General features: G+C 39.6%; 1 protein-coding gene across 1 annotated transcript in view; it reads right to left on the bottom strand.

Annotated features, from left to right (window-relative positions):
- LOC145410008 (organic cation transporter protein-like) overlaps positions 1–15,009 on the bottom strand; it is a 139,763-nt gene that overhangs the window by 74,983 nt on the left and 49,771 nt on the right. Inside the window, exons 5-7 of the mRNA XM_080280218.1 lie at positions 6,477–6,648; positions 5,307–5,433; positions 4,382–4,488 (exon numbers count right to left, since the gene is read on the bottom strand). Coding sequence (XP_080136344.1) covers positions 4,382–4,488; positions 5,307–5,433; positions 6,477–6,648 — 406 coding nt within the window. The remainder of the gene's footprint in view (positions 1–4,381; positions 4,489–5,306; positions 5,434–6,476; positions 6,649–15,009) is intronic.

The raw sequence follows: 15,009 nt of genomic DNA, 5'->3' as shown, positions 1-15,009 counted from the left end.
AGTTTGCCTCGAATTCCTCCTTGATGGTACAGTTTCCATAAAAGTCTTTGGTGTGGTACTGTGTCAAAAGCTTTCTTGAAATCTAAATAGATACTGTCCACCCATCCTTCTCTTTCCTGTATTGTGTTTGTTATTCTGTCATAGTAGCTCAACTGATTAGTTACACATGACTTTCCTTTTCTGAAACCAAACTGTCTTTCTGTTATCATACTGTGTTCTTCTAGATGATTTACCCAAGCTTTTCTTATAATCTTTTCTAATACCTTGCTTACAACACTGGTCAGTGATACTGGTCGGTAGTTGAGTGGATTTTGTCTATTTCCTTTCTTGAATAAGGGGACAATATTTGCTTTCTTCCAAATATCAGGTAGTTTACCTTGACTCAAGGATTTCTTGAAAATTAAAAATAATGGTTTACTTAACTCCTTTGCACATTCTCATAGTACCCAACATGAAATTTCATCAGGACCACTTGCTTTTCCTCTGTCTAATTTACTTAACTCCTCCTGTATTACTTTTTCTGCTATTTGTATATCTGGTAGTATGTGTGGACATGCATGTTCCACATAGTCTCTCTCAAAATTTTTTTCTTCTGTAAAAACTAATTGGAAATTCTTATTTAGTGCTTCACAAATATCTTTCTCTTGTGTATAAGTGATTCCCTCGTCCGTAATGGATTGTATTATATCTTTTACTTTGGTTTTGCTTCTGATATAGCTGTAAAACAGCTCTGGTTGATCACTACTTTTATTTATTATATCCTCCTCAAACTGTGTTTTGGGCTTCCCTCCTTATTCTTGTATAGTCGTTTCTTGCCTGTTTGTAATTATTATATGCCCTTTCACTATTGTGTCTTCTGTATCTATTCCACAACAAATCTCTTCTTTCTTTTGATTTTTTACATTCTGTATTGAACCATTTCTGTATTTTCTTATCTGCTTCTTTGTGCTGTGGGATGTACTTCTGGACTCCTATTTAATAAAATTCACAGAATTTTTTATATACAGCATCTAAATCTTGTCCTCTAAGCTCATTTTCCTAATCAGCTTCTAAGAAATACTTCTTTAGGTCTTGATAATTTCCCTTTTTATAGTTTAGGCTCTTTTTGTAACTTTCATTGCTGTTAACTATGTCATATGCTATCCTGAAGTTGAAATTTAGTACTGCATGATCGCTTTTGCCAAGTGGAGGGTGATATATTAAACTGTCAATATCATTTTCTTGCCTAGTAAATATTAGATCTAGCACTGAAGGTACATCGAGTCCTCTTTTTCTGGTGATTTCCCTCACATGTTGCGTTAGGAAAAACTCTTGCACGAGATCCAGGAGCTTTTGGTCCGAACAGCTTTCTTGGCTAATTATATCTAGAGTATTCCAATTTATATTTGTATTAAAATCTCCAGTTAGTATAATTCTTTCCGATTTCTCTTCCATTTTATGTAGTAATGATCTTAAACTCTGAATTGTACTCTCTGCTAGGTCCTCATATTCGTCTCTTTCCCATGTGTTTGATCTGAGTGGCATGTACAAATTGGCTACAATTACCTTCCCTTCAGATGTGTTGATCTCTACTGCAATCAGTTCTACTTGTGATGGTATATCTAGTTTATTTAATTGACTTTTAGGTTTTTCTTAGTTAATACTGTATTATAATTCCTCCTCCTTTTTTTAAATTTCTGTCTCTTCTCCATATATTGTATTCCTCTAAGTTTAGTATGTCATTGGATATCCTTGGTGTTAATTTTGTTTCAGTTAGGCATATTATTTGTGGTTCATTTTCTCTGACATAATCATTCATCTCTAGTAATTTAGATACCATTCCATCCACATTTGAGTACATCAACTTTATCATCTTGTTTATATACTTGTCATGACATGGTTTTACTATCTTCCTCCTTTTTATTCCATCCTGTTTGTGTACCACTTTCGTACCTGCAATCCTATTGCTTTGTAAAAAAAATTCTTCTTCTCCTCTTCTGATCTTCCCTCATTTTTTTGTTTTTGCTTCCTCCCTCTTCTCTTTCAGTAATTCTAGTTCCTCTTGTGTTAGGCATCTTTTTATCCATACTTTTTTGAACTCCTCTTTTTCCATAAGATTCTTTGCATTTTTTAGTATCTCCTCCACAGTGTTTACACTCTGGCAAGCCATCTTTAGAGGTCTTGTCTTGCTTTTCTAGTATTTCCCTAACCTTTTGTGTTCCTCTATATCTTTACTACAGAATTCCTCTGATACTTCTTTCAGTAAGCTCATTACATTTGCCATCTCCTTTTTGTCTCTTGTGATCTTGTTTTTTACTTCTTCCTTTTATATACCAGTGATTACTATAGATTTGTTTATATCTACTGAATCTCTGACTAACTTTGGATTGTTTTTGATTATTCTTTTCACTTCCTTTTTAATGCTTTTTTCCTCCACCCTTGTTTCTAAGTCTTTCTTTACTTTCACCATTTCAGCATACATGGTTTCCACATCATTTTTGTAGCTTTGCACAGCTTCATTCACCTGTGTTATCTTCTCCTCAATATCACTGCTTTGGTCTATCAGACTGCTTACTTGCCTAATTGTCTCTGTGTCATTTTTGAACTCTTCCATAACACTCTCGTGATTGACTACTGTACTTGCCATTTCACTCATTTTCTTCCTAAGTGTACTCAGTTCCACTGTTAGTTCACTGATGGTTGTGTCTTTCTTGTTGGCCTCCCTTCCTAGTTTTTCTATTTCTTCCTTTTGCAAGTGCATCTGCTTCTTTATTTCATCAATTTCATTTTTGAAAGCCATTTCTAGTTTGTGTACACATTCAACCAGTCTGTTGTGAGTCTCCACTTCAACCAGTTCTTGGTAGAAATCATCATTTTGCTTTCTATCTTTATCCCTTTTCTTTTCCAAATTTGCTTTACTAAAGTATGTATCCATTTTGCAATACTAAAAGTACAGAGTATGTACTTACATTCCCCGTGCTGCTGTAAACAAACCTCAGCTGACTGAGCGAATTCTTTCATCTTGGTTCTCTTTTCTGTTTGAACAAGTCTTGTTTAACCTTCTTATTTTTTTTTCTTTTAATAATGAAAAATCATTTAGTCTAACCTGGTACAGAGCTTGACTCATACAAAGATACTAATTTAGGTAATGCCACTGGCCGTGTTGGTTCAGTACGGAGCGCCGATGTCGCACGTCTGCCTCCTTTGACTGCCTCCTTGTGTGTGTGTGTGTGTAAATGAAATTAAGTTTTTATCCGAGTTTAGCCAAACTTGGTACGAGAATTGAGGGTCAGCAAAAGGCTGGCCTATCGTTTTGGGCAACAATAAGCCGCAGGACAAAGTCACAGGGGTAGGCCAAATCTTAATCTAGCAAGGTAATTTTAAACAGTTTATATAGGATTCCGACAAATCTTGATGGACGGCTTCAGGATGTGGCAAGGACGAAGCTATTGGATTTTGGTAACGATCAGTCAAAGGTCAAGATCGCTGGGTAAGGTAAATTTCGACCTATGTATCTGTGTGTGAAATAAAAAAATAATACAGGTTTAATTTTATTTGAACCAAACCAGTCCAGAGGGTTACCCACTGGTTTTGAAACCAATAAGTCAAAAGTTAAGGGCATATGACAAGGGCAACTTACATGATTTTTATCCGATAAAGAACAAACTCTGAGGAAGGGATCACGGTAAAACAAGGTTAAAGCGATTCAGCTTCGAGAAGAATCTGTCAGATATGATCACAGGAAAGGGTCAAATGCCAAGATCATTGGACAAGAGGAGCTCAGTTTGTTTTGCTCTGATCTGGACTAAACTTGGTGGACAGATTAAGGGGTTGGAAAGAAAAGGACAGTAATTCTTGTTCGTGAGCAATCGGAAGAAGGTCAAGGTCACAAGGCAAAGCCAACCTAGGCCAACTGGTGGTTGAGAATGGTGCTTTCTTTGAGTTCCCCTTTTTATTAATGTTGTTTTATTATCGGCATAGCTTACGTCATATTATGTATGTACTGTATCGACTGGCTTGCACGTGCCTGACATGGGTTGGCAGCCCTACATTTAGAAATCGTGTTAAATGGGTTCTGAAAGGCTACTGATCCACAGGGCCGAGTAACATCACTTTCTGTCAAAGAAGAATCCCTGTCCCATGTAATGCTTCACGCACTGCTGTAGGTGCAAACGCTGTCTGTAATGCAGGGTAAGGAGTTGTGTAAAGAATAAACCACTAAGAAAGAGACGCCAAGCATTCCTCAAGCACACCACGAATTAGAATGTCAACTCCCTCTAGTTCAATGATTCTGTCCAGTCTAGCATCTGTTCCGGTACTTTACTCGTTGCCTTTCTGTCCTCCAAATATTTTTCAACATCTTTTATATTTTAGCTTCTTAGCTACCATTTAACCTGCTCACCACATGAGGCAGAGGACGAGGAATCGGAGTCTTAGCACAGGAGTTTTCAGAAGGTCGAGGGCTGAAGCCTGGCTTTGCTGTCTCTTGGCTTGTTCCCACCCAAATTCCTGTAAGAAAATGGTCCGTGTCATTAGAAATGAAGTTTCCAAGACGCCAAATCCTCGGTTTTTAAGGCAACCCGCATTACACAGTGCAGGCAGGTATGCTACAGAAAAATCATGCACACTCTATCTTCGTGAGATGCCTTAGAAATAACTGTTGTTTTATTCCACAGAATTCACTCGCCTCACCCCTAGATATAATAACCTCTAGTGTCAGCCATATCACACAATATAGCCTCGACTCAGGGACAAAAGTTCAGCTTCTATCCCATATTTTAAGTGGCAACTTCGCATCACTTCTTTCTTAGCAATTAATTTTTCATGTCATACCTTACTTTTTTATTATGCTAACGTATATCTGTCTAATATTAACACAGGCGGCATCAGTATCGTACAATAGGAGTTTGAGGTGCAAAGTGGAGAATAGATCTCTAAATAAGCAGTCTTAAGAAATCTCCAGACCCACTTATAGTACAATATGGCCCATTCTTTCACTCTACCTGCTTCCCAGTTAGGATATGTCTTTCACTCAACTACCTTAATACAGTATATGGCCAGAAAGATGTCAACTCTCTCTCTCTCTCTCTCTCTCTCTCTCTCTCTCTCTCTCTCGCTCTCTCTCACACACACACACACACACACACACACACACACACACACACACACACACACACGCACATATTACTAGGTGGCAAAGGAATGAAAAGCAGATGAGATGAAGTATCAGGCGTACGATTAATAGAGGGTAGAGGAAAGTGGTAAGCTGAAGACGTGCAATATCAGATGAACTTTTGTCGACGAGTGTGCAGATTATGCTGCCTCACCTCAAACTCTTTGATTACATCTGGTGAAAGTGATCGCCTGTTGATACGAGCGGCCTTCTTTATAATCTTGACCGTGTCATCCACCCGACTTTTGCTCAGTAACCACCGTGCAGACTCCGGCACCAACCTGTGCAAGTGTGCAGGGACATTTATGTGAGAGTGAACAAGGGGCTGCACTATACTGTATACCAGAAACTCCAATCACCTTTCTACAACCACACTTGAAAAACGAGAGAGGGTGTTGTATTTTGAGCGGTGTGTGTGTGTGTGTGTGTGTGTGTGTGTGTGTGTGTGTGTGTGTGTGTGTGTGTGTGTGTGTGTGTGTGTGTGTGTGTGTGTGTTATGTGTCCGACTCTGGGCATAGGCTTCACAACCTGCCCTCAATGCCCAGTAGTCCTCCTACATACCATACACCTCTCTGCATGTCACCACTTCGGCGCTAACACCCACCGTCCATATTGAATACATGCTAGGGCAGTCTCATGCAGGACTGCTGTATTGGTATTAGCGGGGGTACTTTTACGACATGTCGGCGGGTCTTCTGGTAGATCAGTGACATCTGATTTCATGAAATTCATGAACGGCTTGAGCTATCGACATGAAACCTACAGGGTATCACGATATGGCCTATATCGTGGACGAGTTCAAAAATGGGCACTTGCAATCAAGGTCAAGGTCACCAAAATGGCTGCTAAAGGTCAACTGGTATTTATTGCCCACCTTTAGCTCCATTATATCTCATGAAAGGCTTGAGTTATCAACATGAAACCTTCAGGGTATAAAGATGTGGCCTAAATCTTGGATTTGGCCAACAGCATAATCTGGCGGGTTATTAGCATTCGGCTCCCGAACGCTTTTCTTTCGTTGGAGGAGTTTTCACTTGGAGGGAATGTCCCTTCAGGAGAGACTCAGATCTCTCCAGGGACTCTAGGGAGAATTGGCCTTTGGATATAGACGGTATGGGAGGATACTCCAATGGAAGAACCCTGGATGTAGGAAACGGTATGCTTATGTGCACACACACTCTGGGGAGGTTAGAAACATATTCAGTATTTTCAAGCACACATTTTTATATCATTTATAATTTTAATCCAGTGCCAGAGACAGGCTTACATTGAAGGTAAACATAATAGAAGTGACCATTATATATATAAACGTATAACAGCTTACCATATAAATGAAACAGCCAAGAACTGTGTGGCGTGTATTACGATTGTGAAGGAGAACCAATCAGCAAGGTAGACAGCTATCCAAGGCATAATGCACATGGACCCCGAGAGGAACAGCATAATGGGTACGTTGGCCATGATGGTGCGGTACTTCGCCGACACGTATTCCAGCACTGTACAGGCAGAGACACAGACATACAGTAAGTTCACATAATATTTCACTTGTTCAAATTTTAATTTTCCTTCAATGACTAACCTTAACTGAAAATGGTTCATGTTTCTCTGCCAGTTTATTGTTATCTTTGATATAATGCACCAGGAAGGAAAATGATCGACATACCCTAAAAAATGGTGAGTACAGTGGCAGAATAGGTAAACTTTTGTCACTGAGTGTCCAGTCAGGGTAGGAAATAATCTACTATTCCACCAATTCTACCTCACACTGTGCTTAACCTCTTCAGTCCGGGGACGTGACCTTTCATCTTACTCTTTGTATATCCAAACAGTGTTATGCATATTGGTCTAATGTTAAACGGGTGAATGGTCATGAATAACGATAATGAAAGCTTTGTCTAACTTCTCCATTTTGAAAAACTTCCTGTCATAAACAAAACAGTCAAGAGATAATAACTAATACTAAGCATCTGAACATGGATTTTTTTTTTATGCGAGGAAGAAGGAACCAAAGGCCATGAGCCCGTAATAAGAGTTCGCTCCAAGAGAAAAACAAAATACAAGAGAGAGACAAATTCAAGATCCATTCATTTCGAGATGCCTGGACACACTGCGTTTGAAAGACTGGAGATCATAGGCAGCAGGAAATACAGACAGAGGGAGACAGTTCCAGAGTTGACCTGTTGCATAAATGAAGGACTGGGAGTAACGGTTAACTCTTGCATTAGAGAGCTGGACAGAAAAGGGATGAGAGTTTGCTGCTAGAAGGGTGCTACTCGCCCGTCATAGAGGTGGAGGAATGCATGCAGACAGTTCAGAGGAGCAGTAACCATTAAAGTAGCGATAGAAAAGAGATAAAGATGCAACAGTGCGGCGAAGAGACAGAGGTTGAAGGGAGTCAGTAAGAGGAGGAGAGTTAATGAGATGAAAAGCCTTTGACTCCACCCTATTGAGAAGAGCTGTATGTGCGGAGTCTCCCCACACATGAGCGTTGTACTCCACACAGTGGCTTTTTACCCCTGTATAGAGTCAACAATTGTGCTGGGGTAAAGAAAGAACTGAGTCGGCTTAGCACACCCAATCTCTTGGAAGCAGATTTTACAAGAGATGTAATATGATCTTTCCAAGATAAGTCCCGAGTAAATGAAACCCCAATCATGTTCAAGGATGATGCACGATGAAGCTTAATATTATTAAACATTAGTGGGTATACATGTGGAAGATTTTGACGGGTTGATAGGTGTAAGAACTCAGTCTTAGATGCATTAAAAACAACAAGATTATTTTTACCCCAGTCAGAGATACGAGCCAAGTCAGACATTAGGTGTGCCATAGCCTCATCCCTTGTTTGTTGAAGTAACTGCTGAGATGGGGATTACGGGAACCGAATGGAAAGGTGAAGGGTGGAGTCATCAGTGTATGCGTGGATAGGGTTAGATGTACAGCTTAGAAGGTCATTGATGAATAAAAGGAAGAGAGTTGGTGATAGGACAGAGCCCTGAGGAACTCCACTGTTGATAGATCTAGGAGAAGAACGATGGCCGTCTACAACAGTGGCTATAGAACGACCACAAAGGAAGCTAGCAATGAAGGCACAGATAGAAGGATAAAAGCCTTAAGAGGGCAGTTTGGAAACTAAAGATTTATGCCAGACTCGATCGAATGCCTTGGAGATGTCAAGTGCAATGGCAAAGCTTTCGGCAAAGTCCCGAAAGGAGGATGACCAGGAGTCTGAAAGGTAGGTGAGAAGATTGCCAGTGGAGCGTCCCTGACGGAACCCGTACTGATGATCAGAAAGAAGGTTGTGATAGGAAAAATGCCTTAAAATTATTCTATTGAGAACTGACTCGAAAACTTTTGAAATACAGGACGTTAAAGCAATTGGACGATAGTTGGAGGGTTGGGAGTGGTCACCCTTGCAAACTTCCAGCAAGAAGGAAAGGTACAAGTTGACAGACAAAGGCAAAAGAGTTTGCCTAGGCAGGGTGTAAGCACAAAAGCACAGTTCTTGAGAACAACAGGAGGGACTCCGTCGGGCCCATATGCCTTGTTAGTACTGAGGCCAGTGGTGGCAGACAATACATCAGCTGAAGAAATTTTTATGTCAGCCATGAGGAAGTCAGAGGCGGGAAGTGATGGAGGAACAGCACCGGAATCGTCTAAGGTGGAATTGGAGGGGAAAGTCTGTGCGAAGAGATCTGCTTTATCAGTAGAAGAAATAGCTACAGAAATAGCTTAGCTAATATTTTCTGTAGGACGGGTCAGATATACGAGTACTTATTATTAACTTCTTCAGTAGAAGACCTGTTTCCAATTTTAAAGTAAATCGTCCAGATTCACCAAGGAAAGAAAATAGCAGAACACTTCACCATGCGGAAGAGTTTAACACTGCTAACATATTAAAATGGATTGTGCTGTCAGATTTGGCCAAAAAACTTCCACCAAAATTTATCCAATGGCAAAACTAGTCAGTTAAGTGACAAAGAAGTAAAACAGTGACGAGATAAACTATGTTATCTGAGAATTAAGAAAATGTATTGTTGCTTCCAAAGGCAACTTTTCTCCTTCTGCTGTTGAGTAACTCTTAACATTATATAGTTTGGGTACAATTGCATATTATTAATGCACTGTGAGTGACTAGTTGAACAGTTGGTATAAAGGAACTGTTTGTTTTAGTTGCAGTTAATAATATAACGTTTTGAGCTTCAGATGAGCAGGAGGAAGTAGGGAACTTTTGTAGGCTACAGCACATTCGTAATCCATAGTTTTTGTTCAGGCTCTTCACCCATCCTTGGCTGTAGTAAGTCGTCGCCAGGGTTTCATATCGAAGTCTTTTGTATGGAATTTCGAAACTTTCCTAGCCTTTCGTATGCCATGTGGGGTCAGACTGACTCGAACACATTTCTTAAATTATGCAATTTTCCTACTTATTGTTTTAGGGTTCTGGCGAACCATGATTTTGAATTTGGCCACTGTCTAAGTATACAACATTTGAGGGGAACGATCCATACAGTTCAGGAGTTAGGAGGGCGCAAACTTCTTTGGGGTCGTCCGGTACCCCGCCTAGCACTCCGAGTAACTGTAACTGTAACATATATATATATATATATATATATATATATATATATATATATATGTGTGTGTGTGTGTGTGTGTGTGTGTGTGTGTGTGTGTGTGTTCTTACCTAATTGTTCCTACCTAATTGTATCTTTACAGGAACGAGTCAAGCTCGTACTGTCCCGTGTCTTAAACCATATTTATCAAAGTACATATCCTTAAATTTGTGAGTTATTTTGGCACACACTATTTCATTCGGTAGTGCATTCCACTGATCAGTTGCTCTATTTGGGAAACTAAATTTCCTTACGTCTTTATCACCTCTCTCTATATGCAGTTTTTTGCAGTGTCCTCTTGCTGATGCTTCCCCGTACGTTAAGTAATCATTTATGTCTATTTTCTCCTTCCCTGATATGCATTTATATAGCATAATCATGTCACCTCTTTTCCTTCTCTCCTGTAGTGTTGGTAGATTCAGTTTATTTAGTCTTTCTTCATAGCTTAGATCCCTTAAGCTTGGTACCCATCTTGTGGCGGCCCTTTGAACTTTTTCAATCTTTTCTGTATGTCTTTTGAGATGAGGACTCCAGACTACTGATGCATACTCCGGGGTTGGTCTGATGAATGATGTTATTATCTTTCTTAGCATGTCTTCATTTATGTATGTAAACGCTATTCTCATATTGACAAGCAGTGTATACATGTTCCGTACCGTCTCACTGATGTGGTCAGCCGGAGATAGTCTGTTATCGACAATCACACCTAGGTCCTCTCTTTCTGATGTGTGTAGGGTTTTATTTCCTAATGTATAATCCCAATCAGGTCTTTTCCACTTTTACCAAACTTGATTACATGACACTTGTCCACATAAATTCCACTTGCCATATATTACTCCATTCATGAAGTTTATTTAATTCTTCTTGTAGCTCTTTACAAGAGTCTGTGTTAGTAATTCTCCTTTGTATTTTTGCATCATCTGCAAACATATTTAGATAGCTTTCATTTCCAGTGTTACTGTCTGTATCATTTATATACACTAAAAACATGATTGGTGCCAGCACTGAGCCCTGTGGTACTCCACTAGTCACTTCTTTCCATGATGAGTAATTTCCCCTTAGTACGGTTCTCATTTTTCTTTTCATGAGAAAATCTTGCATCCAACAATATAGTTTGCGTCGAATTCCTCCTTGATGGTACAGTTTCCATAAAAGTCTTTGGTGTGGTACTATGTCAAATGCTTTCTTGAAATCTAAATAGATACTGTCCACCCATCCTTCTCTTTCCTGTAATGTGTCTGTTACTCTGTCATAGTGGCTCAACAGATTAGTAACACATGATTTTCCATTTCTGAATTCAAACTGTCTTTCTGTTATCATACTGTGTTCTTCTAGGTGATTTACCCAAGCTTTTCTTATAAGCTTTTCTAATACCTTGCTTACAACACTGGTTAGTGATATTGGTTGGTAGTTAAGTAGATTTTGTCTATTCCCTTTCTTAAATAAGGGAACAATGTTTGATTTCTTCCAAATATCCGGTAGTTTACCTTGACTCAAGGATTTCTTGAAAATTAAAAATAATGGTTTACTTAACTCCTTTGCACATTCACGTAGCACCCAACATGAAATTTCATCAGGGCCATTTGCTTTTCGTTTGTCTAATTTACTTAGCTCCTCCTGTATTTCTTTTTCTGATGTTTGTATATCTGGTAGTATGTGTGGGCATGCATGTTCCACATAATCCCTCTCAAAATTTTTTTCCTCTGTAAAAACTGATTGGAAATTCTTGTTTAGTGCTCCACAAATATCCTTCTCTTGTGTATAGGTGATTCCCTCGTCTGTAATGGATTGTATTTTATCTTTTACTTTGGTTTTGCTTCTGATGTAGCTGTAAAGTAGCTTTGGTTGATCACTACTTTTATTTATGATATCCTCCTCAAACTGTTTTTGGGCTTCCCTCCTTATTCTTGTATAATCGTTTCTTGCCTGTTTGTAATTATTATATGCCCTTTCACTATTGTGTCTTCTGTATCTATTCCACAACAAATCTCTTTTTTCTTTTGATTTTTTACATTCTGTATTGAACCATTTCTTTATTTTCTTTTCTGCTTCTTTGTGCTGTGGGATGTACTTCTGGACTCTATTTCATAAAGTTCACAGAATTTTTCATATATTGCATTTAAATCTTGTCCTCTAAGCTCTTTTTCCCAAGCAATTTCTAAGAAGTACTTCTTTAGGTCATGATACTTTCCCTTTTTATAGTTAAGTCTCTTTTTGTAACTTTCATTGCTGTTATCTATGTCATATGCAATCCTGAAATTGCAGTTTAGTACTGCATGGTCGCTTTTGCCGAATGGAGGGTGATATATTAAATTGTTAATATCGTTTTCTTGCCTAGTAAATATGAGATCTAGCATTGAGGGCACATCGAGTCCTCTTTTTCTGGTGCTTTCCCTTACATGTTGCGTTAGGAAAAACTCTTGCACAAGATCCAGGAGCTTTTGGTCCCAACAGCTTTCTTGGCTTATTATATTTAGAGTATTCCAATTTATATTTGTATTAAAATCTCCAGTTAGTATAATTTTTTCCGATTTCTCTTCCATTTTATGTAGTAATGATCTTAAACTCTGAGTTGTACTCTCCGCCAGGTCCTCATATTCGTCTGTTTTCCATGTGTTTGATCTGGGTGGCATGTACAAATTGGCTACAATTACTTTCCCTTCAGATGTATTTATCTCTACTGCAATCAGTTCTACGTGTGTGTGTGTGTGTGTGTGTGTGTGTGTGTGTGTGTGTGTGTGTGTGTGTGTGTGTGTGTGTGTGTGTGTGTGTGTGTGTGTGTGTGTGTGTGTGTGCAAAACACTCCGAAAATAGGAAGTTAATCAAGAAAGAGGTGCGGAAGTTTAGATATGACGACGGAAATAAATATGAAAGTGTGAAGGATGTAAGTGGTAGATCATTAACCCATAAGGATGATGTAAGGACCAGATGGAAATAAATTTTGAAAATTTGATGAATGAGAATGGAGGGAGCAAAGCGACTGTTGACATGACTGGTTTTGTGGTGTGTGCAGAGAAGGACACGTGGCGTTTGAACAGGTGAGGAGCGCTGTGGGGCTCCTGAAGAATGGGAGGGCAGCTGGAGTTGATGAGGTGTATGAAGAAATGATTAAGTGTAATGGAGAGAGCGGAATGAGGTGCTTTATGGCGACATGTAAGAAGGCATGGATGTGTGAAGTTGTGCCAGCAGAGTGGAAGAAGGCAGTGATTGTGCCCCAGTACAGAAATAAAGGTGAGCGAAGTGAGTGCAAGAATTATCATGGCATAAGTTTATTGAGTGTTGTATGGAAGGTATATCGAAGAATCGTTATAGAGAAAGTAAGAGAGATATCAGAAGTCCAAGTGAGTGATGAACAGGGTGGTTTGGGAGTGGCAGAGGATGTGTGGATCAAATATCTGCAGTGAGACAAATAGTGGAGAAGGATTGTGAGAGGGACTATAAGGTGTTATGACATTTATGAATCTGGAGAAAGCATACGACAAAATATACAGAAAAGGATTGTGGAAGGTTTTGCACACTTAAGGTGTAGATGGTAAGCTGCTAGGTGTCGTCAAGGGTTTTTATGATGGTAATGAGGCATGTGTAAGGGTAAATAGGTATCTAAGCGAATGGTTCACGAACAATGTCGGCGAGCGACAAGATGTGTGAGTGTGACACTCTATGGATGGGGTGATGGGAGAAGTAAAAACACGAGTAATGGAGAAAGGGATGGCGTTGGTAATGAATGGTGATGGATTGAATATCTCAAATTTGATGTACACTGATGAAACAGTGCTACTTGCAAATACCGGACAAGAAGTTGGTAGACTAGTGCAGAGTTTTGCTGACGTCTGTCAGCGTCGTGCCTTGAAAGTAATGTAGAAATGAGTAAAATGATGGTAATCGAGAGAGAAGGTGACTCACAGTGTGATGTTACAGTGACTGGAAAGAGACTGCAACTGATGAGAGAGTTCAAAAACATGGGTACAGTGATAGAAAAGAGAGGAAAATGTGCAAAAGAAGTGGAAAGTTGAGTAACACAACGACGGAAAGTAGCTGGTGCTATGAAGGCCTTGAGAAGAAAAAGAGGCTTAAGTGTTGCAGATGTGCGAGGCGTACATAAAGAAGTGTTAGTGTACTGGGATGGTATGGTCACGTGGAGAGAATGGATAACAATAGAGAGGTGAAAGGGGGATATCTGAGCGAATTTGAAGGAGGGAGTAGGCGAGGTAGGCCAGGAAGAAGGTGGAGGGATATGGTGGATAAGTGTGTGAGGAAGAGAGGTATGGAAGTCGGTGGGGCTAGGGAACCGACAAGAGATCGAGCTGGCTGAATGAATGTTGTAAGAAGAAGTACATGATCAGGGATTTAGCACCTTTTTTTAAGGTGGCAGCGTCCGGATTGACCGTATCGGATATGTTTATATGAAGCTACGGAATGTGATGAAAGTTTTTAGCGTATCACATGTACCCAGGATTCTGGGGGCTTAAATGATGAGTGAATGGAAGCGTGGCCCATTGGATTGGGCAGACTAAGGCTTCTGGACAATGCTACTCCTCAGCCTCCCCTAGAGTGGGAAAGGAGGTCTGGATGACGAGGATATATATACAGTATATACAGTAATCACTCCAATATCCGGATCAATAGAGCCATCGGTAGGTTCGGATATTGGTTTTGTCCGGATATTGGGCCCCAGCTTATGGACTTGTACTTACGGACCCTAACACAGAGAAACACCTATACAACTCCCTCCGGACATGCATAGCACCTATTTAACACCCAAATCACACCAATAAGGCACATAAATGACTGAAATAAATGCAATAGACACATAAAATGTGGGTTTAGAAGTATGTTCATACATTAATAAACATTCTGGTACTTATGGACTCTAACCGAACCTAACCTAACTGAACCTAACCGAACTCTGAAAAACACATTCCTACTGCACATGCATGAGGTAAGTTTAGTATGGAAAGAAGTACAGTATGACACTTTCTGGTAAGTATAGTATGGGAAAAAATACAATATGAAACATTCTGGTAAATATAGTATGGAAAATAGTACAACATGAAACATTTTGGCTACTTACAGCAAGTCCCTGGCCACCTCGATGAATAACCGCTCCTCTCGGACTCTGACAGTAAGAACGATTTCCTGAAGCACTTGCACTACACTCTTCCTGAAGTCTTGCACTGAACTTAGTCACTAACACACAGAAGTCCGTTCTTTTCACAGTGTTCACTTTAGTCCAAATAATGTTCCATT

This window comes from Coenobita brevimanus, chromosome 84 (assembly GCF_032717465.1).
Source record: "Coenobita brevimanus isolate Jiangsu-jjx chromosome 84, ASM3271746v2, whole genome shotgun sequence".
Classification (NCBI taxonomy): Eukaryota; Metazoa; Arthropoda; class Malacostraca; order Decapoda; family Coenobitidae; genus Coenobita; species Coenobita brevimanus.
This window is presented reverse-complemented; position numbering and strand designations above follow the sequence as displayed.